This window comes from Mauremys mutica, chromosome 3 (assembly GCF_020497125.1).
Source record: "Mauremys mutica isolate MM-2020 ecotype Southern chromosome 3, ASM2049712v1, whole genome shotgun sequence".
In the NCBI taxonomy this organism is placed as follows: domain Eukaryota; kingdom Metazoa; phylum Chordata; order Testudines; family Geoemydidae; genus Mauremys; species Mauremys mutica.
The window spans coordinates 81,821,832-81,843,985 of NC_059074.1; the positions used below are offsets into that span (position 1 = coordinate 81,821,832).

Sequence of the window (22,154 nt, forward strand, 5' to 3'; positions counted from 1 at the left end):
TCTTCTGGTTTCAAAGTTTCATGCAGTTCTTAAAAGCTGATTTATTTTTAACCAGAGAAAGAATGTATTTGGATTGTACCTTGAAATGTACTGTGATGTTCCAAGGAAGGGCTGTATTTGATGCATGAAGGTCAAATAGCAATCCAATCGGAAAATGCCTAAAAAAGAATAATAAAAAAAGAGTATATTAAATGCACACGATTTTTACATTTAGCATTACATACAACAGTAAACATACTTCCAGTTCCCAACTTCAAAAATTGCCAGTTATTCCCCCACCTTTTTAGTCAGTGTTAAGCACACTCAAAGCCCTGTACAAGGAGAGATGACTGACTTGGTTTAGTCACTGGCAGAGTCAGGACTAGAACTCAACAGTTTCTAACTCCAAGTTTTATACTCAATCTTACAGAATATCATATTAACTCTGGACATGACTCCCTACCCCACCTCCTGGCTTACAGCCTAAGGGAATGGTTGTAAACAGGCAACAGAACTAAAGGCATGTTGGCAGGTGAGTTGAGTGAGGCAAAGGCAGGCAGGATTTGTTTCATTTTTTAACCCCATTACTATAAAACTAGTCAGAATAAAATAGAAGGAAAAAGTATAGGGAAACTGGGATTTAAGGTTTACTAGCAATACCATTAAAACTAATAAGTTACAAGAACACAAACTGCACCCTTTAAGTGTTCACTTTCTACCTTGAAGTAAAAATGTAGATAAAATTTACTATCATTAAAGCTGGCCTTTTTCAATAAACTACAGGCCTGGTCAAGAAAAATATTGTATTTTAAACCTTTCCCAAATATTTACTTCATAAAATTTTTCTACAAATCTTTTTGTACAGAAACCTAAAAATGACCATCTTGTTAAATGTGTCTCTTGATGAAATATGACAAGTGCTTTAGTACTCAGTAGAGCTTTCTCTTGGATTTGGCATAACATATTCAATTTTCTTATGCCTTCAAATACCTTAGAAATTAGTATTTTTGGAAACATGACAAAGTAAAACTGTTCTCTTAGGCCCTGATCCTGCAAATATTTATGCATGTGCTTAACTTGAGACATGAGTAGTCCCTCTGAATTCAATGGGATTGTTCATAGTGCATACAGTCAAACGTGTGTTTAAGACTTTCCAGGACGCAGGCCTTAAAGAGGAAGGATTGAAGGAGAAGACAACATCATTTCTAGATATACCAGAACATTTTCATAGCAGCTGAAAATATATATAAACAGCCTAGTGCTTCAGCACCATCTGCTGGCTAGTTAGCCCAAAAGCTAAGACAAGTTTAGAGATACAAGATGTGTAAGATAAGCCATTAAACACATTGAATCTATTTCCCCCATGTTAAGTATCCTCACAGCTTCTTGTCAAACTGTCTTAAATGGACTATCCTGATTATCACTACAAACATTTTTTTTTCTCCTGCTGACAACAGTTCATCTTAATTAATTAGCCTCTTAGAGTTGGTTGGGCAACTCCCACCTTTTCATGTTCTCTGTATGTATATATATCTCCTCACTATATGTTCCATTCTGTGCATCCGATGAAGTGGGCTGTAGCCCATGAAAGCTTATGCTCAAATAAATTTGTTAGTCTCTAAGGTGCCACAAGTACTCCTATCTTTTATTGGTTCAACTTCTGTTACAAAGAGAAACTTTTGAGCTTACGCAGAACTCTTCTTCAAGTCTGGGACCAACACAGCTTTAACAACACTGCATTCAAGACAAGTCTAGTAGGTTAAAAATTCAGATAGAAGTGTGATTTTTTTTAAGTTGATATTCTTTTGAGTTTAGCTATTTAAAATTTCCTAACATTAGTGAGAAACAACAAGAGAGCAGCTCCATGACTCCTTTTTGCTGGTAGAAAATGAGAACAAAGGATGGATACAGAGCAGGACTTTTAGAAAATATGGATCCATTATTAATGCACATGTTTTTTTACTGCTAAGGGTTCTTAACTAGTAGAAGTTCTGTGGTGTACAGTCATGGCACATGACTCCAACAACAGAGATCTGCAAAGGCAATTCATGGAAGAATACTCTTGACTGGTAGGCTAAATAAAATAAGTGTAGATTTCCTTTAAGAACTACACTACTACACAGGGAACATATTGCATGACACCTGGCCCTTAAAGAGTCATTTTTAATTTACTGTACAAATACAGATGCCAACTAATACATAAAATAAACTTCTTGGCATACCTCTGCTACCTTTTTCCTTTGGCCTCCTTACTTCAGAGAGTATGAAATAAGTTCACATGCTTAAGAGAAATAAGTGTTCTGCAACAACTGTTTCCAGCGCATGTCCTTTGCTGGATCCTTTTATGAGGAAGTATTCATGTCACTTTGTTCCCACCACAATACTTCTGAGGCTAGTTCTGCAGACAGAAGCCCCACCAGAGAAATCACTTGCTAAACAGAAACATGAATCCCCATTAAAATTAAAATGCTATGACTAGAGTATTACAATCTTCAGAGCTACAAACAAGATTGCTTCTTCCTCTGAAATTCTGAAGCAGCACTAGTGTGCATGCATTAGCATTTAACCCAAGCCATCACAGACTTGAAATAATGTGACAAGACTGCATTCCAGTCATTTTCAGGACTTCTAACCTGAAGTATATTTTAGGAACCAGGAACACCTATGGTATTGAGCACCACCTGCACAGAGACCTTTTATAGTTCTTCCAAATAAAAGATGTTTCTAAGCCAAGGTAGATAGAGTGGGCAGGGACACACCAACAGACAGGGAGGGGGAAAGAGGATTTGTTTGCCAGCAGAGTATGGGGACAGTCACATTCTCCATCCCATTCACACAGAACTAAACTTCTAGGGAAGTGCTGACACACAGGAGCACTGTTTCTAAAGCATGCTACAAACAAAAAAGCATGTTAGGGGCCTGCAAGCACCAACAGAGCTCAGGGGAGAAATGGAAAAAAAAAAAAAAAAAGAACAGAAATAAAAAAATTCAAAATTTTTCAAAGTAAGCAAGTACCAAAGAAATGGGCAGAAAGTCAGACAACATGACTGTGCAAACTACTTAAGGGAGGTTTCCTGTTCAAAATATAAAGTCTGATTGCCAGAGTCAGACTGAACTAGATTTTGAGCCCAGGGCAGACAGGTCTTGGGGAAAAATAAAAAAGGAAAGGAAAAGATTCCAAGAGGCCACAGTTCTCTTCAGAAGCTGAAGCAATTCTTAGTTTTGGCAAGGCTTTAATCCAGGGATCAGCAACCTTTGGCACGTGGCAGCCAGCATATCCTTCCCACAGCCCCCATTGGCCTGGAGTGGCGAACTGCGGCCAATGGGAGACGCGATTGGCTAAACCTGTGGATGCAGCAGGTAAACAAACCAGCCCGGACCGCCAGAGTCCTTACCCTGGCGGGCTGCATGTCAAAGGTTGCTGATCCCTGCTTTAATCTATAAATGCATAGCAGTAACTTGACTTCCAGCCCTGGCCATTAGTTGTTGCTGTAGTATTACAAAGCAGGTGCTTGTAAGGTGTAAGTGTGCAGCTGCAGAACTCTATTTAAGTTCATTAATATTTTCAGAAAGACATAAGGCAACTACGGGAAATTAACTGCCATCAACTTTACAAATTTTTTTGTGTGGAAGCTTTGAAAAAGCATTGGGGAAGATGAAATGGGTCAGCCAGAACAAGTAGGAGCACTGTTACTTTCATGCTAGAACCACCTTTCTGTGGTGATAAAATAAGACATGTGTAGCATATAAGCAACTGTCACATCAAGGACAGAAACGAATTCCCATGACACAGAATTTGTGGTGAAGGTGAAAGTTGAGAAAATGCAAGGTATTTGAAGTCTACTAATTGCTATATTTTCTCCTCCACCAGTGGAAGTTTTGGGTGTACCAGAAATGAAGGATCAGGTCCTACAGCATTAAAATGTAGTAAAAGAAATTAGCTGTGGCCATCAGTTTAGGACTAAGACAGATGTGGAAACAACTCAAAGTATGCAAGATGGATACAGAGATAGAGGGTAGAAAGCAGACATCTCTATTTTTGTTATGTTTCCATTTCTCATTGTATGTTAATAAAATAGAATATGAAAATCTTGCTTTAATCAATAATACTTTACAGATCACACCACTTTACAAGATTCTGGGGTTCACATTTATTAGCAATATATTTACATTCCACCCAAGGTGCAGAATATTGTACTAAAACCCTTGCAATGGCTTTTAAAGTAGCAGTTTCACTGTAGTTTCGTTTATATTTACTTTTAACTCATCAACATGCCATTATAAAGAGACAATCAGCTTTAAAAAAAAAATTGTAAAAATTTTTAGTCAATTAACAGTTAAGATTTCTATAAATGCCTGCTCCCTCAGTTTGTTTTCTTTTCACTTCAATATGCCAGATTTCAGGTAGACTGTGAACATTTAATTAAAATACATCTTTTTTGAGGACTTTTAACACTGCTTGGTCAGTGAACTAATGTATTAAGTCCTCTCAAAGCAAGAGAGGAGAAGAAATAAATTTTAAAACAATTACCAAACGTACCAAATCCCTCCTCATGATTTTAATTGATACCCATTCTATTTGCATAATGTCCTAATGTTGCCAGACTATATCAACCTGCATTTGTTAAATACTGTTTAGCATTAACATTATATACTCTGATGGCAGCTCCTGATTGTGCAAAAAAGGCTTACTATTTTTAATTTGTACAACACAGCTCACAATACTTTGCCCATTTGAGTTCCCCCAACTCCATTATACTGCCACTGTTCCCTTAGCCTGCCACCTTCAAAAAGCTAATGCCAGTGTAACCAGCTCCATCTCAACATTGTTTCTCCGCCATAAGGGCTTTCTCCTGCATGATACCAGAAGAATCTATATTGATTCTTTTCTGTTCATGCCGTCTATGAAGCTGTTGAAAGGGTTAATGAACAAATGAGGTCCATATACCAAAACTCAGATTTGTTAACTTTTTGGGCACGCTACAGAGTCCATTTTTCACCCCCCTCAGGCTTCTGAAAAGGGCAGAAGGTTAGAGGGGATTAGTTTTAGGACCAAAAGGGGGGGTTAGTGGGTTACAGATTGTTGTAATAAGCCATAAATCCAATGGCTATAGTCAGTCGATAATTTGTAGTATCTAGCAGAAAAATGAATTTAAATTTAAATGCTTATAACAATCCGTAATCCATTAATCCCCATTTTTTGTCCTATGTGTTAACAGGCCACTCTACCATGAACCATCCTTTAAACGAGGGATCGGCAACCTTTGGCACACAGGCCGCCAGGGTAAGCACCCTGGCGGGCCAGGCCAGTTTGCTTACCTGCCGCGTCCGCAGGTTCAGCCGATCGCGGCTCCCACTGGCCGCGGTTCGCCGTTCCAGACCAATGGGGGCTGCGGGAAGTGGCACGGGCCAAGAGATGTGCTGGCCGCCGCTTCCTGGCAGGCCATGTGCCAAAGGTTGCCAATCCCTGCCTTAAAGTATGAGCTAACTACTTATGCTAAACAATCTGTTCCACTTTGCATTTTTCTGTGACGCTGGGAATACCTTTCCCAGATCTTTCTGTGGCTTCAAAGCTTCTCTCTCTCACACCAACAGAAGTTGGTCCAATAACTCACCCACCCTGTCTCTCTGAAAATTACCCAACATCTTAAATAATCTGGTGAGAATGCCTCATAATTTTAAATTCCCTGGTCTTCCAGTAAGCACAAGGGGTACCCATAGGCCATTCTGTAGTACTGTTGCAAAGGAAGGCCACAAACTTCTCCATGTAATAGCTCTCATGTTTGCCATTCTCTATCTCCCATGGGAAGCCAGAGTTCCATAATGCTTGGGAGCAGCTCCCTATAGGTCTCCCCCCAAAAAATGGGTAAAGACCCTATGCCTCTTAGATTAAACAAGAATAGAGTGTGTCATTTTACATCATAAAAAAAAGTTAGTTAAATCAACTCATTGGGGCAGGGCCTATATATTCTCTGTTCTGTACAGTACTCACCACACTGCTGGTGCTCATCATATGTTAAAAAGGTCCCTCAGATGGCCCAACACTTTACTTACATAGGAAAGCTTACAACAATGAAAATAAGGACCAAGTCCTGCAAACACCTGGGCACATGCTTAACTTTATTACTGCGAGCAGCCCCACTGATTTCAATGGGACTACTCCCGGTACTAAAGGTAAGTACATGCTTAAATGTTTGCAGAAACATACCATTAACAGCCTTGATCATTATTAAGCAACCCCATTTTTACTTGGCTGCTCTCTTTACCCTTCTAAAGGTATTTCTCCTGAGTGCCTCCTGCTTTTTCACGAGTGCCTTGTGCTCCTAGAAATCAGTCTAATTCTAATTCAAATGTCCTTGGAGCTGTTCTCTACTCCATACCTGTCTCCGTCTGTCCAAACCAAAATAAGCCCAGCTCTCGGACATCTCCTCCTGGATGTCTAGCTGCCAGCTCAACCTAAACATAGCCAAAACAGAGCTCCTAAACTCCTTTTTTATAACTGTGTACAACATCACTATCCTGCCTGTCACTCAGGCCCATAACCTGGGCATTATCTTCAACTTGGACCTTTCTGAAGGACCTCACATAGAGGCTATATTTAAAAATAATAATAATAATTGGAGATATACCTATCTCCTAGAACTGGAAGGGACCTCAAAAGGTCATTGAATCCAGCCCCCTGCCTTCACTAGCAGGACCAAGTACTGATTTTTGCCCCAGATCCCTAAGTGGCCCCCTCAAGGATTGAACTCACAACCCTGGGTTTAGCAGGCCAATGTTCAAACCACTGAGCTATCCCTCCCCCACAACTTGCAGATTCTTGCTACGTAACATCTCTAAGATTATACCTTTCCTATCTAACCACACAGCTAAAACTTTCATCCAGGCTTTCATCATCTCGTGTCTTGATTACTGCTACATCCTTCTATTTGGTCTTGACAAATGCAATCTTGCCCATCTCATATCCGTTCAGAATGCTGCAAAAAGACAGTTCTCCTAGCCTATCATAGACACTCTCAACCCTCACTTTGAATGCATCCACTGGCTTCCCCTTCTGTACTGCATCAAACATAAGCTGCTTATTTCCATTTTCAAGGTCCTTCACTGTGAGACCCCATCCCAACTTTTTCTTGCTAATGAGATATCGATACTTGCCTCCAATTAGCCAAAGACGTTGGCCTCCACTGCCCACTTGTTAAATTTTCAAACACTTTTGTGATTTCTCCCAGACTGCCCCACAGGCTTGGGAAGAGCTCCTGGTAAATGTCCACAAAGCAAATTCATCATTCACTTTCATCTCTCTCCTCAAAACTCTCCTTTGCTGTGATGCCTATAAAAACTTGACAACTGTTAGGCTGCTGGTATACAGAGAACACTACCTACCATGCTAACCAATACTGTCTCTCTGTTTCCTTGTATTCTCTCCCACCAGTCTGTATCCATTGTTTCATCTTATACTTATACTGTAAGATTCTTGGGGCAGGAATCGTCTTTTTGTTATGTGTTTGTACAGTGGGGTCCTGGTATGTGATTAGGGCTCCTAGGTACTATGATGATACAAATAATAAGAAAAAAGAAGGGGATAGTCTAACAGAGGAGTATCAAAATACAAATTAGTTTTTAGTTAAAGCCATTCTTTTTTTAAACCAGCATTGAGGTGCACCGCCTAGTGCCCCTGGTGCCTAGTGCCCAACATGGGAGAGGAGCCGCGGCTCTCCGCCTGCCGGGGACAGAGAACTCCGGGGCTGCGGCACCGGTGCTCTCTGTCCCCCCGCAGGCGCGGGGCCGCGGCTTCTCTCCCCTGCCATGGTGTTGGGGACCATTGGTACAGTACCTACCTGTATTATACTGTACCTTAAAGGGGAGCCAACCTGTGATCGCGTTATATCCGATTTCGCACTATGGCTGGGCGTGTTATGGCGGGGTTTGACTGTATTCCAGTTTCCTTCTTTTTGTATTGCTAACAATTAGGGCCGTCAAGCGATTAAAAAAATTAATTGCAATTAATTGCGCCGTTAATAATAGAACAACATTTATTTAAATATTTTTGGGCATTTTATACATTTTCAAATATATTGATTTCTGTTACAACACAGAATACAAAGTGTACAGTGCTCACTTTATATTTATTTTTCATTAAAAGATTTGCACTGTAAAAAAACAAAATAGTATTTTTCAATTCACCTAATACAAGAACTGTAGTGCAATCTCTTTGTCGTGAAAGGTGAATTTATAAATGTAGAATTATGTACAAAAAAATAACTGCACTCAGAACCAAAACAATGTAAAACTGTAAAGCCTATAAGTCCACTCGGTCCTACTTCTTGTTCAGCTGATCACTCAGACAAACAAGTTTGTTTTCATTTGCAGGAGATAATGCTGCCCGCTTCTTGTTTACAGTGTCACTTGAAAGTGAGAACAGGCATTCACATGGCACTGTTGTAGCTGGTATTGCAAGATATTTACATGCCAGATGCGCTAAAGGTTCATATGTCCCTTCATGTTTCAACCACCATTGCAGAGGACATGCATCAATGCTGATGAAGGGTTCTGCTTGATAACGATCCAAAACAGAATCTGTCGTTCCGCACTATCAGCAGAAGGTTGATTTTCTTTTTTGATGGTTAGGTTTCTGCATCGAAGTGTTGCTTTTTTGAAACTTCTGAAATCATGTTACATACCTTGTCCCTCTCAGATTTTGGAAGGCTCTTCAGATTCTTAAATCTTGGGTCGAGTGCCGTAGCTATCTTCAGAAATCTTACATTGATACCTTCTTTGTGTTTGTCAAATCTGCAGTGAAAGTGTTCTTAAAACGAACAACATGTACTGGGTCATCATGCGAGACTACTATAACATGAAATATATGGCAGAATCTGGGTAAAACACAGAGCTGGAGAAATAATATTCTCCCCTAAGGAGTTCAGTCACAAATGTAATTAACACATTTTTTTAACGAGCATCATCAGCATGGAAGCATGTCCTCTGGAATGATGGCCAAAGCATGAAGGGGCTTATGCATGTTTAGCATATCTGACACAAATACCTTGCAACACCAGCTAAAAAAGTGCCATGCAAACACCTGTTCTCACTTTCACGTGACATTGTAAATAAGAAGCGTGCAGCATTATTTCCCCTAAATGTAAACAAACTTGATGGTCTTAGTGATTGGCTGAATAAGAAGTAGGACTGAGTGGACTTGTAGGCTCTAAAAGTTCTACATTGTTTTGGTTTTGAGTGCAGTTACGTAACAAATAAAATAACATTTGTAAATTGAACTTTCACAATAAAGAGATTGCACTACAGTACTTGTATGAGGTGAGTTGAAAAATACTATTTATTTTATTTTTACAGTGCAAATATTTGTAATAAAAATAATAATATCAAGTGAGCACTGCACACTTTGTATTGTGTTGTAATTGAAATCAATATATGTGAAAACGTAGAAAAACATCCAAAAATATTTAATACATTTCAATTGGTAATCTACTATTTAACAGGATGATTAAAAGCAATTCATTTTTTTAATTGCAATTAATTTTTGAGTTAATCGCATGAGTTAACTGTGATTAATCGACAGCCCTACTAACAATTTCAAGCAACACCTTTCATAGGATTTCATTAGCGTGAGAGTCACAAGACAACACCTGCAAGTCAGCAGTACAAAGCAAAGCAGAGTCCACTAGATGACATTTAGTTTTCACAGAAACCCAAGTGGCTAATATCAATATTTTTCTTCCCATCTACAACATATAGAAATGCATCTAGAAACATGTTAAAATAAGTTTGCTTTGTACAATTCATGACCAAAGAACAAATTTTATTTGTATTGAGGTAGCACATACCATAGCTTTCAAATCACCTGCTTTAAAAACAGTTCTCCAGAAATAAGTAAGTATTATTCCATGAAAGATTATTGATTAGCAATGTTACTTTTTACAGTTCACAGTCTACAGCAGAAAGTAGAAAAGAAACAACTAAGTTCATGAAACAGTTGCCAAACAACCCAAAGTTTTTAGCTCCCCCATTTAGCCAGGAATACAATTACTAGCCAGTTTATAAAGATGCATATAACACTTATAAAGTTGACACAATAGTCTGAATATTCCATGTATCCATAGCATGTCATATCTCAATATAACACTCCCTGAATATTCCATGCTTCCAAAGCATCAGATCTGTCACAGTAAGTGTTTAATTAAGTGCTCTACAGAGAGACAGAGTTTAAATATCACTCATCTCAAAACTAATTCAAAATTTTTGTAAATGGTAATATTGTGATGGGTCTCTCCGAGAAGATGCCATTGTACTGAAACTCCAGTCTTTAAAATAAGATGTGATTAGTTTATGATGCAAATACTGACAGCGTGCTTAACTCGATTAATCTTTTTTATACAGTAGTTTTTAGTATTATACATGCAAAGTTTAACGATCCAAAGTTAAATCAACTCACCATTTCAGGGGTGTGCCTTCATATTCAAACCATATCTCAGTAACATCCTCTTGTCTCATAACCTTCTGAAAGTGTTTTTTCACTTTGTCCGTTACTAGCATCAAGTAGCTTATTCTAGGTAAAAGCAACTGAAAGGAAAGTTTGTACAAGCAGGTGTCATTTATTTTTTGAAGTTTTAGAAATCTAATATAAAGCCACATATAGGTACTGTTTTTCAAAAACAAAGACAAAATATGCAGTTGGTGGGGTTTTGTTGTTGTTGTGTTTTTTTTTAAACATGCCATTCTTTTAGACAGTAATAGTAATTTGCTTCTTAAACGCCAATAAATTAATGCTATCAAATGATACTTATTTTAAAACTGTTTCCAGCACTGAAAATACCGTAACACAAAAAATAGTCTGTAAATTGTTTTTTTCTTGCCTCACTCAATGCACCTGGAGGGAGACAGAAGCAATTTACAAAAAGGCAGAAATTACTCAATGGTCAGGTCCAGTTACATTTCTCACAACTGGACCCTTTTCTTTCGAACAGGTATAAAAATAGAGTATGCTGTATCATCTAACAGGATAGATACATTTCTATAAAAAACTGTTTGAAAATAAAGATTCACTTGCGCTAAAAATTTTGATCAGATAAACATTTGATTCTTTAAAAAATTGTAATACAGTAACTCCTCGCTTAACATTGTAGTTATGTTCCTGAAAAAATGCGACTTTAATTGAAACAATGTTAAGCGAATCCAATTTCTCCATAAGAATTAATGTAAATGGCGGGGAGGAGGGTAGGTTCCAGGGAAATTTTTTTCACCAGACAAAAGACATTATATATATATATATATATACACACACATACACACACACACTCTATAAATTTTAAACAAACAATTTAATACTGGTACACAGCGATGATGATTGTGAAGCTTGGTTGAGGTGGTGGAGTCAGAGGGTGGGATATTTCCCAGGGAATGCCTTATAACGAAATGATGAACTAGCAATTGGCTGGGCCCTCAAGGGTTAACTTATTGTTGTTAATGTATCCTCACACTCTACAGGGCAGCACAAATGGAGGGAGGGGAGACAGCATGGCAGGCAGAGACAGAGACACACACCATGTCCGTGAGAGAGATGCACATTGTTTCTTTAAGTACGCTGACCCCACTCTAAGTACACTGCTTTTTTAAGTAGATCAGCAAGCTGAGCCAGCAGCTGCTGCCAGAAATCTCCCTCCATCCTGAGCCCTGTTGCGTGTCCCCCCTGCTCTATGGAAGATGTGGTAAGCGGGTTGCAGGAGTAGGGGGGGGAGGGGGACACCCTGACATTAGCCCCATTCTTTCCCCCTCACCCCCTGCACAACAGGTAGGAGGCTCTGGGGAGAAGCTCCAAGGCAGAGGGCAGGAGCAGCACATGGCAGTTGGGGGAGGGACAGCTGAACTGCCGGCAATTGATAGCCTGCTGGGTGGCTGCCACACAGGGAATTTAAGGGAACAGGGAGCTGATGGGGGGGGCTGCTGGTCCACCCTGGTTCCAAGCCCCCACCAGCTAGCTGCAACGCTGCTCTTCCTGCAAGCACTGGACAAAGCAGACGGCTGCTAAACAATGTTATAAGGGAGCATTGCGCAACTTTAAATGAGCATGTTTTCTAATTGATCAGCAAAGTAACAATGTTAACTGGGACGATGTTAAGTAAGGAATTACTGTATGACCTTTTCAAATTATTGTTTAATTCTTATGAACAATGTCACAGTGCACTGTGCATTCTCTGCATCTCGCAAGTTCCATCCTCTTCATATTTTGTATCACATGTGATACCCATCAGGATTGCTGCAATTTTCCCCAGTCCTTAAAAACCCACTGACTGCCTCCTCAAAAATAGAAGGAAAAACTATTAATATTTTATAAAATGAAACAAATTCACCTTTTAAGTATATTTATTTCTCAAACAGAAGAGGCACACATTGTCCAAAACAGAAAGTTTGCAACTCTAAGTAAAAGACAAGAAAAATAACTGAATCCTCTATCAGCTAATTAGTTACGCCTAACACTCTTACCTGCCCATACTTGTTATCTGAAACTTTTATACCCATTATTAAAAATTGTAACTATAGTAAAGTAGCAAAAGAATATTTTTAACTAGTGTGCACATTTGACTGCACTTATACAGAGTCAGTAAGAGAGGAACTAACTGAAATGGTCCTTAGACACATAAGATGAGCAGAAAAGCCCTTATATCAAAATTAGGTTTTTTTAAGACTTCAAAATATGCTGTTTAAATGGTTGAATCAAAAGATTGGTTTAATTTTTTTTAAAGTTAGCCAATCAGAACAAGTTGACATTAATACTTCAATTTTAGGTATTTCTAAAATAATTATCTCATGCATATAAACATAATATTACATATGCAACAGCATGGAAGCCTTTCGTAAAAGAAATATTACTTAGCATTTACAAGATATATTACAAGATTTAAGGGTTTAATACTGCACTTCTAGAGCCTGTATTTGCATGAATCTCTTCCCATTTGGTTTGGGGATTTAACATTGGGAGAGACAAGTCAAAATAACTTCAAAATGTTTAAATGTCATCACAATAAGTTTGGACAAGAAAATGTTGTGCCTGAACTGGTAAGTTATGACAATTTTGCAAGGTTACTTAGTGTATTTTATTCAAAGGCCTCAAACTGCTTTACAGACTAATTCTAGTCAGTTCCTATGCTTGAGACCGGGGTCCAGATATTTGTGGTTTAAAATATCAATTTTTATTTATCATGCATCTTGCTGTTTCTGTATCACATGACCCTTGTCAGTTTCCTTTTGCAGCTAGAGCCATGTGTGATATGTTTCTACATTACAGTTATACTTTCATTGTTGCTACAGACCAATTTTCTTCTGAGTAGGGTGGTGCAACAAGGTGGCCAATAATGTTTGGCAAATCCTTCACAGAAGCCCTTTTTTGCAGGGTTCCTGAAGGAGGGTATCAAACATTGCTTTAATCAAAATGTTGCTTAGCAATTCGACTTTAGCCCAAATTGTAATATCAATTAAGTATGGAATATTATAAAGTGGGAATATGATTTTTGTTTCTGTTTTTTAAGTAACCAGACAGTATGATCACAAGTTAATTGCCATTTAATTGATGTTAGTAATTTTAGCCAAAATTTTCAAATGCAGGTGCCTAAAGTTAGGCACCTAAATCCATAGTTAGTCATTTAAGTAAAAATGGCCAAATTTTCAGAGATGTCAAGCACCTACAGTTCACGATAGATCAGTGGAAGCTGTAGATACTTAGCATCTATGAAAATCAGGCTACTTACCTAAATCCACAGTGAATCACCTAAATGTAAGTAACTTTAAAAGAGAAAAATGAAAATTTCAACCTTAGATGTTTCGTTTCTCTCAGTTGAATTAATTCATTTACCTGTTCTTAGGATTTCAGAACTTTAGCCAATCCTATAAATATTTTTCACAAATGCCTAGATCACCCTATATGTTAAACCTTCTGAAAAGTAACTTACTTGTTTCTTCCCTTCCAATACCATCCACATCTACTTTCAGATCATCACTTTTCCCCACTTAGCAAGAGACTAGAGAACCTAATTTTACCATTTTCCTACCCTAGACTTAAAATTATTCATTCCAGTGAATACAAAGTATATTAAATCAGCTTTATAAGGTGCATAAAGATATCTCTAGTTCATTTTATCATGTTTCTCATCCATCCTACAGCTGTCCACATTTAATCTAAAAATTTAAATATTTTATCAGGTCATGTACATGCAGATAATCCAAAGAACAGTACAAAAAAAAAGTTTTAGCCCAATATTTTCCTTTCTTCAAATACTGCCACTACAATACTACTGACAGCAGTATTTACAGAGAATGGCTGTGATGAAAAACATACAAACATTTAAAAGACACATTTAACTACTTTCTAGCCTTAGTCCGTCAGTCTAGACAGTATTTATTACTCTCTTCCATCTGAAGGAAGTCAGAAGAATTGTTACATAAGGCCTCCTATAAGGGCTGTTGAGGTTGAGCAAAACTGCTACAGAAATTTCTGGAATATAAAAATATATATGCTTGCCTTGGACAACAAAAGTAACTAAACAAAACTGAAATAGAAAAAAAGCACATTAAGTGACAACAGCAGCTTCTCTCATTAAATTAAGTGAAAAAGATAAACGTCTAAAAAAACTACCAGATATAGTGAGCTCTGACAGCTGGAGGGGGATACTTTCCCTTAAGTACACAGGCCCTAAATCCATAACTATTTAGTACTCAGAATATGACAGAATGCATTCTCAAGTCCACAACTGCAATAACTAAACTCTTCACGTTTCTTTTTCTTCTCTCCATCCCACTGTTCAAATCCCAGGTCTACTTCCTGAGCATCTTTTTACAGAAATTCAGTAAAATTAGAACAAAACTATTACTGTTTACATACTAAGGGCTTGTCTACACTATCACGTAAGTCAATACAACTTACATCACTTAAGGGTGTGAAAAAAAAAAGTCACACACCCCTGAGCTACACCAACCTAAGTGCTGTCCACACCAGTGCTAAGTTGGAGGGAAACATTCTCCTGCTGATATAGTTTCTACCTCTTGTTGAGGTGAAGTAATTATGCAGACAGAAGAGCGCTGTCCTGTTGCCATAGTGCGTCTTCACCAGACATGCCACAGTGGCTCAGTTGCACCCATGTAGTGCAGTAGTTTAGACTAGCCCTTAGTCTAAAGAAATATTATAAATATGTTCTGTCTGCTCCTAATAGGGTAACACTTCTTAGGACACATCCATTATTTTCCAGTGAAACCAGCAACCTTATTCACATACATTTAAAGGCATTCATTGCACACACTGGACGTCACCATACCCATGTATGCAACACAATTAATTTGAGGTTCAAGTGAAAAGCCCTGCCTACACCTTTTAAAGCACTCTCATTATTACAGTTTCATGAATGGTAATAATGGTGAGAGCTTTAGCACAGGCCAGACACCCCTTTCTTTTTTAAACTCACTGTGTCATCTAACTCTCCTTGGATCAAGTCTAGGTGGAATACTGATAAGAACACCAGCAGCCACTTAGTCAACATCTATACTAGAATATCCACTCTTGCTTGCATTAAAACACACACACACACACACACTTTCCCACCAGAAGCATCAAAACCAAAGAGCCTGAAAACCCCCCAGATGTGATTGGGCTATCCCTGCCTATCTTCATTGTACTTACATAATAAGGTTCAGCTTCCCTTTCAGTTATCTCATCCTGATACAGCGTGAAGCAGGTTGGTATTCGTCCAAACCACACATCTCGAAGCACATCTTTGTCATCTGTCATTCTTCCAATGGGTACTGAAGCACATGTAGACTAAATTATTTCTTCAGCCAGAACTATGCCACACCCCCAAAAGACAAAAAGCAAGATCAGCTTTTTCAAATAAAAGATACAAAATTTTACAATACTCCCTTTATATGTTCCAATGACACAAAGTATTAAGATCAGAGTTCTATTTATCCAGTTACCGAATTTATTAATTGCTACAAAGAAACAGTTGGCTGAAAGGGTTTACAGATAATATGAATTAAATAGCAGAACATTGAAGAACAAATATACAAAAGTTAACAAGTTGCTTAGCTGTCAGACATGTAGGAGGCAGTGATGATCTGGAAGGGGCCTCAAGAGGTCATCTAATCCAGTCCCCTGCACACATGGCAGGACTAAGTATTATCTAGACCAGGGGTAGGCAACCTATGGCATGCGTGCCAAAGGCGGCACGTGAGCTCATTTTCAGTGGCACTCACACTGCCCGGGTCCTGGCCACCAGTCTGGGGGGCTCTGAATTTTAATTTAATTTTAAATGAAGCTTCTTAAACATTTAAAAAACCTTATTTACTTTACATACAACAATAGTTTAGTTATATATTATAGACTTATAGAAAGAGGTCTTCTAAAAATGTTAAAATGTATTACTAGCATGTGAAACCTTAAATTAGAGTGAATAAATTAAGACTCGGCACAGCACTTCTGAAAGGTTGCTGACCCCGATCTAGACCATCCTTGACAGTTGTTTGTCTAACCTGCTCTTAAAAATCTCCAGTGATGGAGATTCCACCACCTCCCTATGCAATTTATTCCAGTGCTTAACCACAATGAGAGTTAGGAATTTTTTCCTAATGTCCAACCTAAACCGCTCTTGCAGCAATTTAAGCCGATTGCTTCTTGTCCTATACTTAGCAGTTAAGGAGAATAATCTCCCCCTTCCCCCCATCCCATAACAACCTTTTACATACTTGAAAACTGTTATATTTCCTCTCAGTCTTCTCTTCTCCAAACTAAACAAACCATGTTTTCTAGACCTTAAATCATTTTTGTTGCTCTTCTCTGGATTTTCTCCAATTTGTCCACATCTTTCCTGAAATGTGGCACCCTGATGGACACAATACTCCAGCTGAGACCTAATCAGCCCAGAGTAGAGCAGAAGAATTACTTCTCATGCCATGCTTACAACACTCCAGAATGATGTTCCCTTTTTTTGCAACATTGTTACACTGTTGACTCATATTTAGCTTGTGATCCACTACAACCCCGAGATCCCTTTCCACAGTGCTCCTTCATAGTTAGTCATTTCCTATTTTGTATGCATGCAATTGATTGTTCCTTCTTAAGTGGAGTATTTTGCATTTGTCCTTATTGAATTTCATCCTATTGACTTCACACCATTTCTCCAGTTTGTCCAGATCATTTTGAATTTTAATCCTATCCTCCAAAGCACTTGAAACCCCTCCAAGCTTGGTATTGTCCACAAACTTACTGAGGGTACGTTTACACTTATCGGGACTGTCGACGCGGCGAGTTCGACTGCTCGGAGTTCGAACTATCGCGTCTGATCTAGACGCGATAGTTCGAACCCCGGAAGCGCTAGTTCGAACTCCGGTACTCCACCGCGGCAGGAGGAGTTGCCGGAGTCGACCCTGGAGCCGCGGAGTTCGCTTCCGCGGCGTCTGGACGGTAAGTAAGTCGAACTAGGGTAGTTCGAATTCAGCTACGTTATTCACGTAGCTGAATTCGCGTACCCTAGTTCGACCCCCGAGCTTAGTGTAGACCAGGGCTCAGTGTATTCTCTATGCCATTGTCTAAATCACTGATGAAGATATTGAACAGAAGTGGACCCAGAACTGATCCTGCAGGACCCCACTCAATATGACCTTCCAGCTTGACTGTGAATCACTTGATAACTACTCTCTGCAACACTTTTCCAACCAGTTATGCACCCACCTTATAGTAGCGCCATCTAGGTTGTATTTCCCTAGTTTGTTTAAGAGAAGATCATGCAAGACAGTTTGAAAGTCTTACTAAAGTCAAGATATACCACATCCACTGCTTCACCCCATCCACAAGGCTTGTTACCGTGTCAAAGAAAGCTACTAGGTTGGTTTGACACAATTTGTTCTTGATAAATCCATGCTGTTATTTATCACCTTATTATCTTCTAGCTGTTTGCAAATTGATGATGGGCAGGCATGCACCTTCTAAATTACCTTGGTTCACACACAGAGGTGGGAGCGTGAAGCAGGGAGCACTTGTATTCTCAAAGGGTCTGTCTACACTGCAAGGGTCTGTCTACTGCATTTAGCCTCTGCCAGCTGACTCGGGCTCATGGGACTCAGACTACGGGTCTGTTTAACTGCAGTGCAGGCTTCCAGGCTTGGGGTAGAGCATGGACTCTAGGACCCTGTGAGGTGAGAGGGCCCAGAGCCCAGAAATCTACACTGCAATTAAACAGCCCCACAGCCTTAGCCCGAGTCAGCTGACATGGGCCAGCCGCAGGTTTTTAATTGCAGCATAGTCATATTCAAAGAGGGCCTAAATCATTCTGCAGCACTCTGCCTAGTAGCAAGGCTTAGGCCTGGTTGACACTAAAAAATTAGGTTGACCCAACTATGTTGCTCCTTGGTGTAGACAGCGCTAGGTTGACAGAGGAATTCTTCCACTGTCCTAGCTACTGCCTCTGGGAGGTGGATTACCTATGCCGATGGGAGAACTCCTCCTGTCACCATATGCAGTGTCTACACCAGGGATAGGCAAACTTTTTGGCCTGAGAAGCACATCTTGGTATGGAAATTGTATGACAGGCCATGAATGCTCATGAAATTGGGGACTGGAGTGTGGGAGGGGGCTCTGAGCTGAGGCAGTGGGTTGTGGTGCAGGAGGGAGTGAGGGCTCCGGCTAGGGGTGCGGGCTCTGGGGTGGGGCCAGAAATTAGGAGTTCAGGGTGCAAGAGGGGGCTCCAGGCTGGGGCGGAGCATGTGGGGGGAGGTGAGGGCTCCAGCTGGGGGTGCAGGCTCTGGAGTTCCTAGCCAATGGGAGCTGCGAGGGTGGCACTTGGGGCGGGAGCAGTGTGCAGAGCCCCGTGGTTGCCCCTATGCATAGGAGCTGGAGTGGGACATGCCGCTGCTTCCAGGAGCCATGGCACATGCAGAGCAGGGCAAACCCCCAATCCCACTCCCCAGCAGGAGCTTGAGGGTCGGATTAAAACATCTGAAAGGCCAGATGTGGCCCCCAGGCCGTAGTTTGCCCACCCCTGGTCTATACTGAAGCACTGCAGCTGCGCCACTGTAGTGTTTCAAGTGCAGACCAGTCCTCTATGCCCTATATTTTTAAAAATGCATTATTCATAAGTTAGAGTTAGAACTGCAATACTTGTAAGAATAGGTGTGTTTTAAAAGCCAAAGTAACTGATTTTAATAAGTCTATGTTTGTTTTAAAATGAAGTCAATTAATCTTTAACAATGACTCTGACTAAAGGCTGGCTGATTACAGAATAGCATCTGAAGAATTACCAGTAACGGCATGACAAAACAAAACAGCAGGGCAAGAATGGAAAATGGGGAGGGCTGGGGAATGCAGACAGACCTAATAAACTACCTGATCCCCACCCAAGCGCATGAATAGATGTATCTACATTAAATAACTTTTCCAAAAACATGCCACCATTCATCTCTACCAGCGTCAGCAACATGCAAAGCCCTAGTGTGGGCAGGCTACTTGCATTTTAAGCAGCATTTAATCCGACCCTGCTCAAACCAGACATAACATGGTGCTTAAAACAGCAGCACTCATGACCTAGCTACATTAGGTCTCCTAAGATTGCTTACTGGTTGAGCTGAACCAGTACTACTAATGCTGAAAAACATTTTCACAGTCTTCCTGTGAAGGCTTGTCTGCACTGAAGTCCCAGGTGAATCAGCAGGACACAGTGAGCATGTCTACCCTGCATCACAGGCTGTGACTGTAGCTCCTGTAGAAACAGGTGATCTAGCTTTAACCTACCTAGCTTGGGTACTGGAAGTGAAGTCACAGCAGGTTGGGCTTCAGTGCAGGCTGGACAAGCTGATCCAGAACTCTGGGTAACTACTCGGGTAGCTATCCCATGCTGAAGCCTGAGCTGCTGCAGCTTCACTGCTCCAGTACCTGAGTTAGATAGGTTAAAGTTAGCTCAGATATGCAATGTATTCATACCCAGTGATGGGCCCATAACTATGATCAGAACAAAAAACTAGCCAAAGAAAACCAGATAATAGCAAATAAGTCAGTATATTATAATGCTGCCTACTTACTCCATCTATTCTCCATGCATATTTGGAGATACTCATGCTTATTTGGCTGACAAAAAGAAGGTTTATTACAATTACTATATTAGTCATGTCCAGTCAACACAACATGATGGGCTGGATTGCTCTCCGGCCCACCAAGGCCTCCTGAATGACTGCAGAATCTCTGGCATTCTTGACTAACCACAAAAAAACCCAGGGTCCTTCCAGACCCCAGGAAAAAACTCAGGGAGCTGGCAGGGAGAAAAAAAATATCTATTCACCTATCAACAGAGCTAATTTGCTCAGGAATCATTAAGCGACAGATGGTGCCATTAGGCAGAAACGTAGCATGAAGGCTCACGCCCCCAGCCTCCCCCACTGTCCCCGCCCCCCCCCCGCCGACTCACTCCCCTCGCCTCACCCCCGTCCCAACCAGCTCACTGCCTCCCTGCCCAAGTCACCTCCACTCCCATCTCCGTCCCGCCCTCACCCCACGCATCGGCTCCACGTGCCCCAGGCCCAGTCACTCACACCCACGAGGGGCCGCGCCTCCCAGGGGAGGAAAGGGGGAAAGGAAGCTATTACCTGAACCTCTTCCGCGCGCGCACCCCCGCCGCGCGCATGTGTGACACCGGCTGAGGCGCCCTCCGCCAATCCGCGCGCAGTCCGCCTGTCACGTGAGCGACGCTTTCCGCCCTGTCAGCGACTCCGGAACTAGCAGCAAAGGCGACTGGCGGCGGCGGCCGCGCGGATGAATGACGTCACGAAAACGCTCGCGGGATTGCCGCTTGTCTCTGTGTGGGTGGGGCAGAGACGGCGCCCGAGCTGGGAGCGAGGCTCGTGTGTCGCGGAGGCGCCGCTCTGCCAGGCCGGGCGCAGCTAAGCCGAGGCAGGTGCGCGCGCAGTGGCGAGTCCGGCCTGTCCCCCCGGCCGTGCGGGGCGCCGATGGGCGACAACTGCCCAGCAGCCCCCGAGCCCCAGCGATCTGAGGTGTCGGGTTATTGGTGGCGCCCTCATGGGCCGCCCAGCTGATGGGAGAGGCGGGAGGCAGCAAAACGTGGGAGGGCGGCCCGAAAGAACCACCCCTAACGCCTGTGGGCAGCTGCTACCCGTTTTAGGCGTTACACCGGCTGCGGTGGCAGCATAGCCAAGCTACAGCTCGAGGCCCCTCGCAGGGAGCCGGTGTCCAGCAGGTACTGAGTGCCCTAGGCTGGACCTCCAGGCTCTGTAGGGGTCTTGCTGTGTGCGTGTTCCTGCAGCCCCCCGACTCACTGGTCACTTGAAAAATTGGGGGGGTTCTGGTTTATTGTCCCATGTGACGCTGTCTTTGTGATCTTGCCGCTCTGCGGGCAGGGGCGGCTCTAGTAATTTCGCCGCCCCAAGCAGGGCGGCACGCCGCGGGGAGCGCTCTGGCGGTTGCCGGTCCCGTGGCTCTGGTGGACCTCCTGCAGACGTACCTGCGGAAGGTTCGCTGGTCCCGCGCCTCCGGTGGAGCATCCGCAGGCACGCCTGCGGGAGGTCCACCGGAGCTGTGGGACCAACGGACCCTCCGCAGGCACACCTGCGGGATGTCCACCGGAGCCGCGGACCAGCAGACCCTCCGCAGGCATGCCTGCGGAAGGTCCACCAGAGTTGCCTGCCGCCCTCCCAGCGACAGGCAAAGCGCCCCCCGCGGCATGCCGCCCCAAGCGCGCGCTTGGCGCACTGTGGTCTGGAGCCGGCCCTGTCTGCGGGAATGAGCACCACAGCGTTGGTAGTTGGAGCTTCTGAGGGCTAAGCCTAGGCTACCTTCCACTTTCTCAAAAAGAACAAGAGTACTTGGTGGCACCTTAGAGACTAATAAATTTATTTGAGCATAAGCTTTCATGGGCTACAGCCCACTTCATCAGATGCATAGAATGGAACATATAGTAAGAAGCCATGAAAGCTTATGCTCAATAAAGATGTTAGTCTTTAAGGTGCCACAAGTACTCCTGTTCTTTTTGCGGATACAGACTAACATGGCTGCTACTCTGAAACCTCCACTTTCTGTGTGGCTTGGAAAAGGGGCATAAAATCGATGTCTGCAAAATGGGAGTAATAACCTGACTCATCTGACTGTGGCAAGAATTGGATGGGAGAGAGGCAAG

General features: G+C 41.8%; 1 protein-coding gene across 8 annotated transcripts in view; it reads right to left on the reverse strand.

Annotated features, from left to right (window-relative positions):
- ATG5 (autophagy related 5) overlaps positions 1-20,740 on the reverse strand; it is a 145,716-nt gene extending 124,976 nt beyond the window's left edge. Inside the window, exons 1-4 of one of the 8 annotated variants that reach the window (XM_045011594.1) lie at positions 20,611-20,740; positions 15,662-15,822; positions 10,430-10,557; positions 80-158 (exon numbers count right to left, since the gene is read on the reverse strand). In XM_045011594.1, the coding sequence (XP_044867529.1) occupies positions 80-158; positions 10,430-10,557; positions 15,662-15,769 (315 nt within the window). In that variant the 5' untranslated portion in view covers positions 15,770-15,822; positions 20,611-20,740. The other 7 variants (XM_045011598.1, XM_045011597.1, XM_045011595.1 and 4 more) reach the window with 7 other exon arrangements.
- Positions 20,741-22,154: the final 1,414 nt, after the last annotated feature.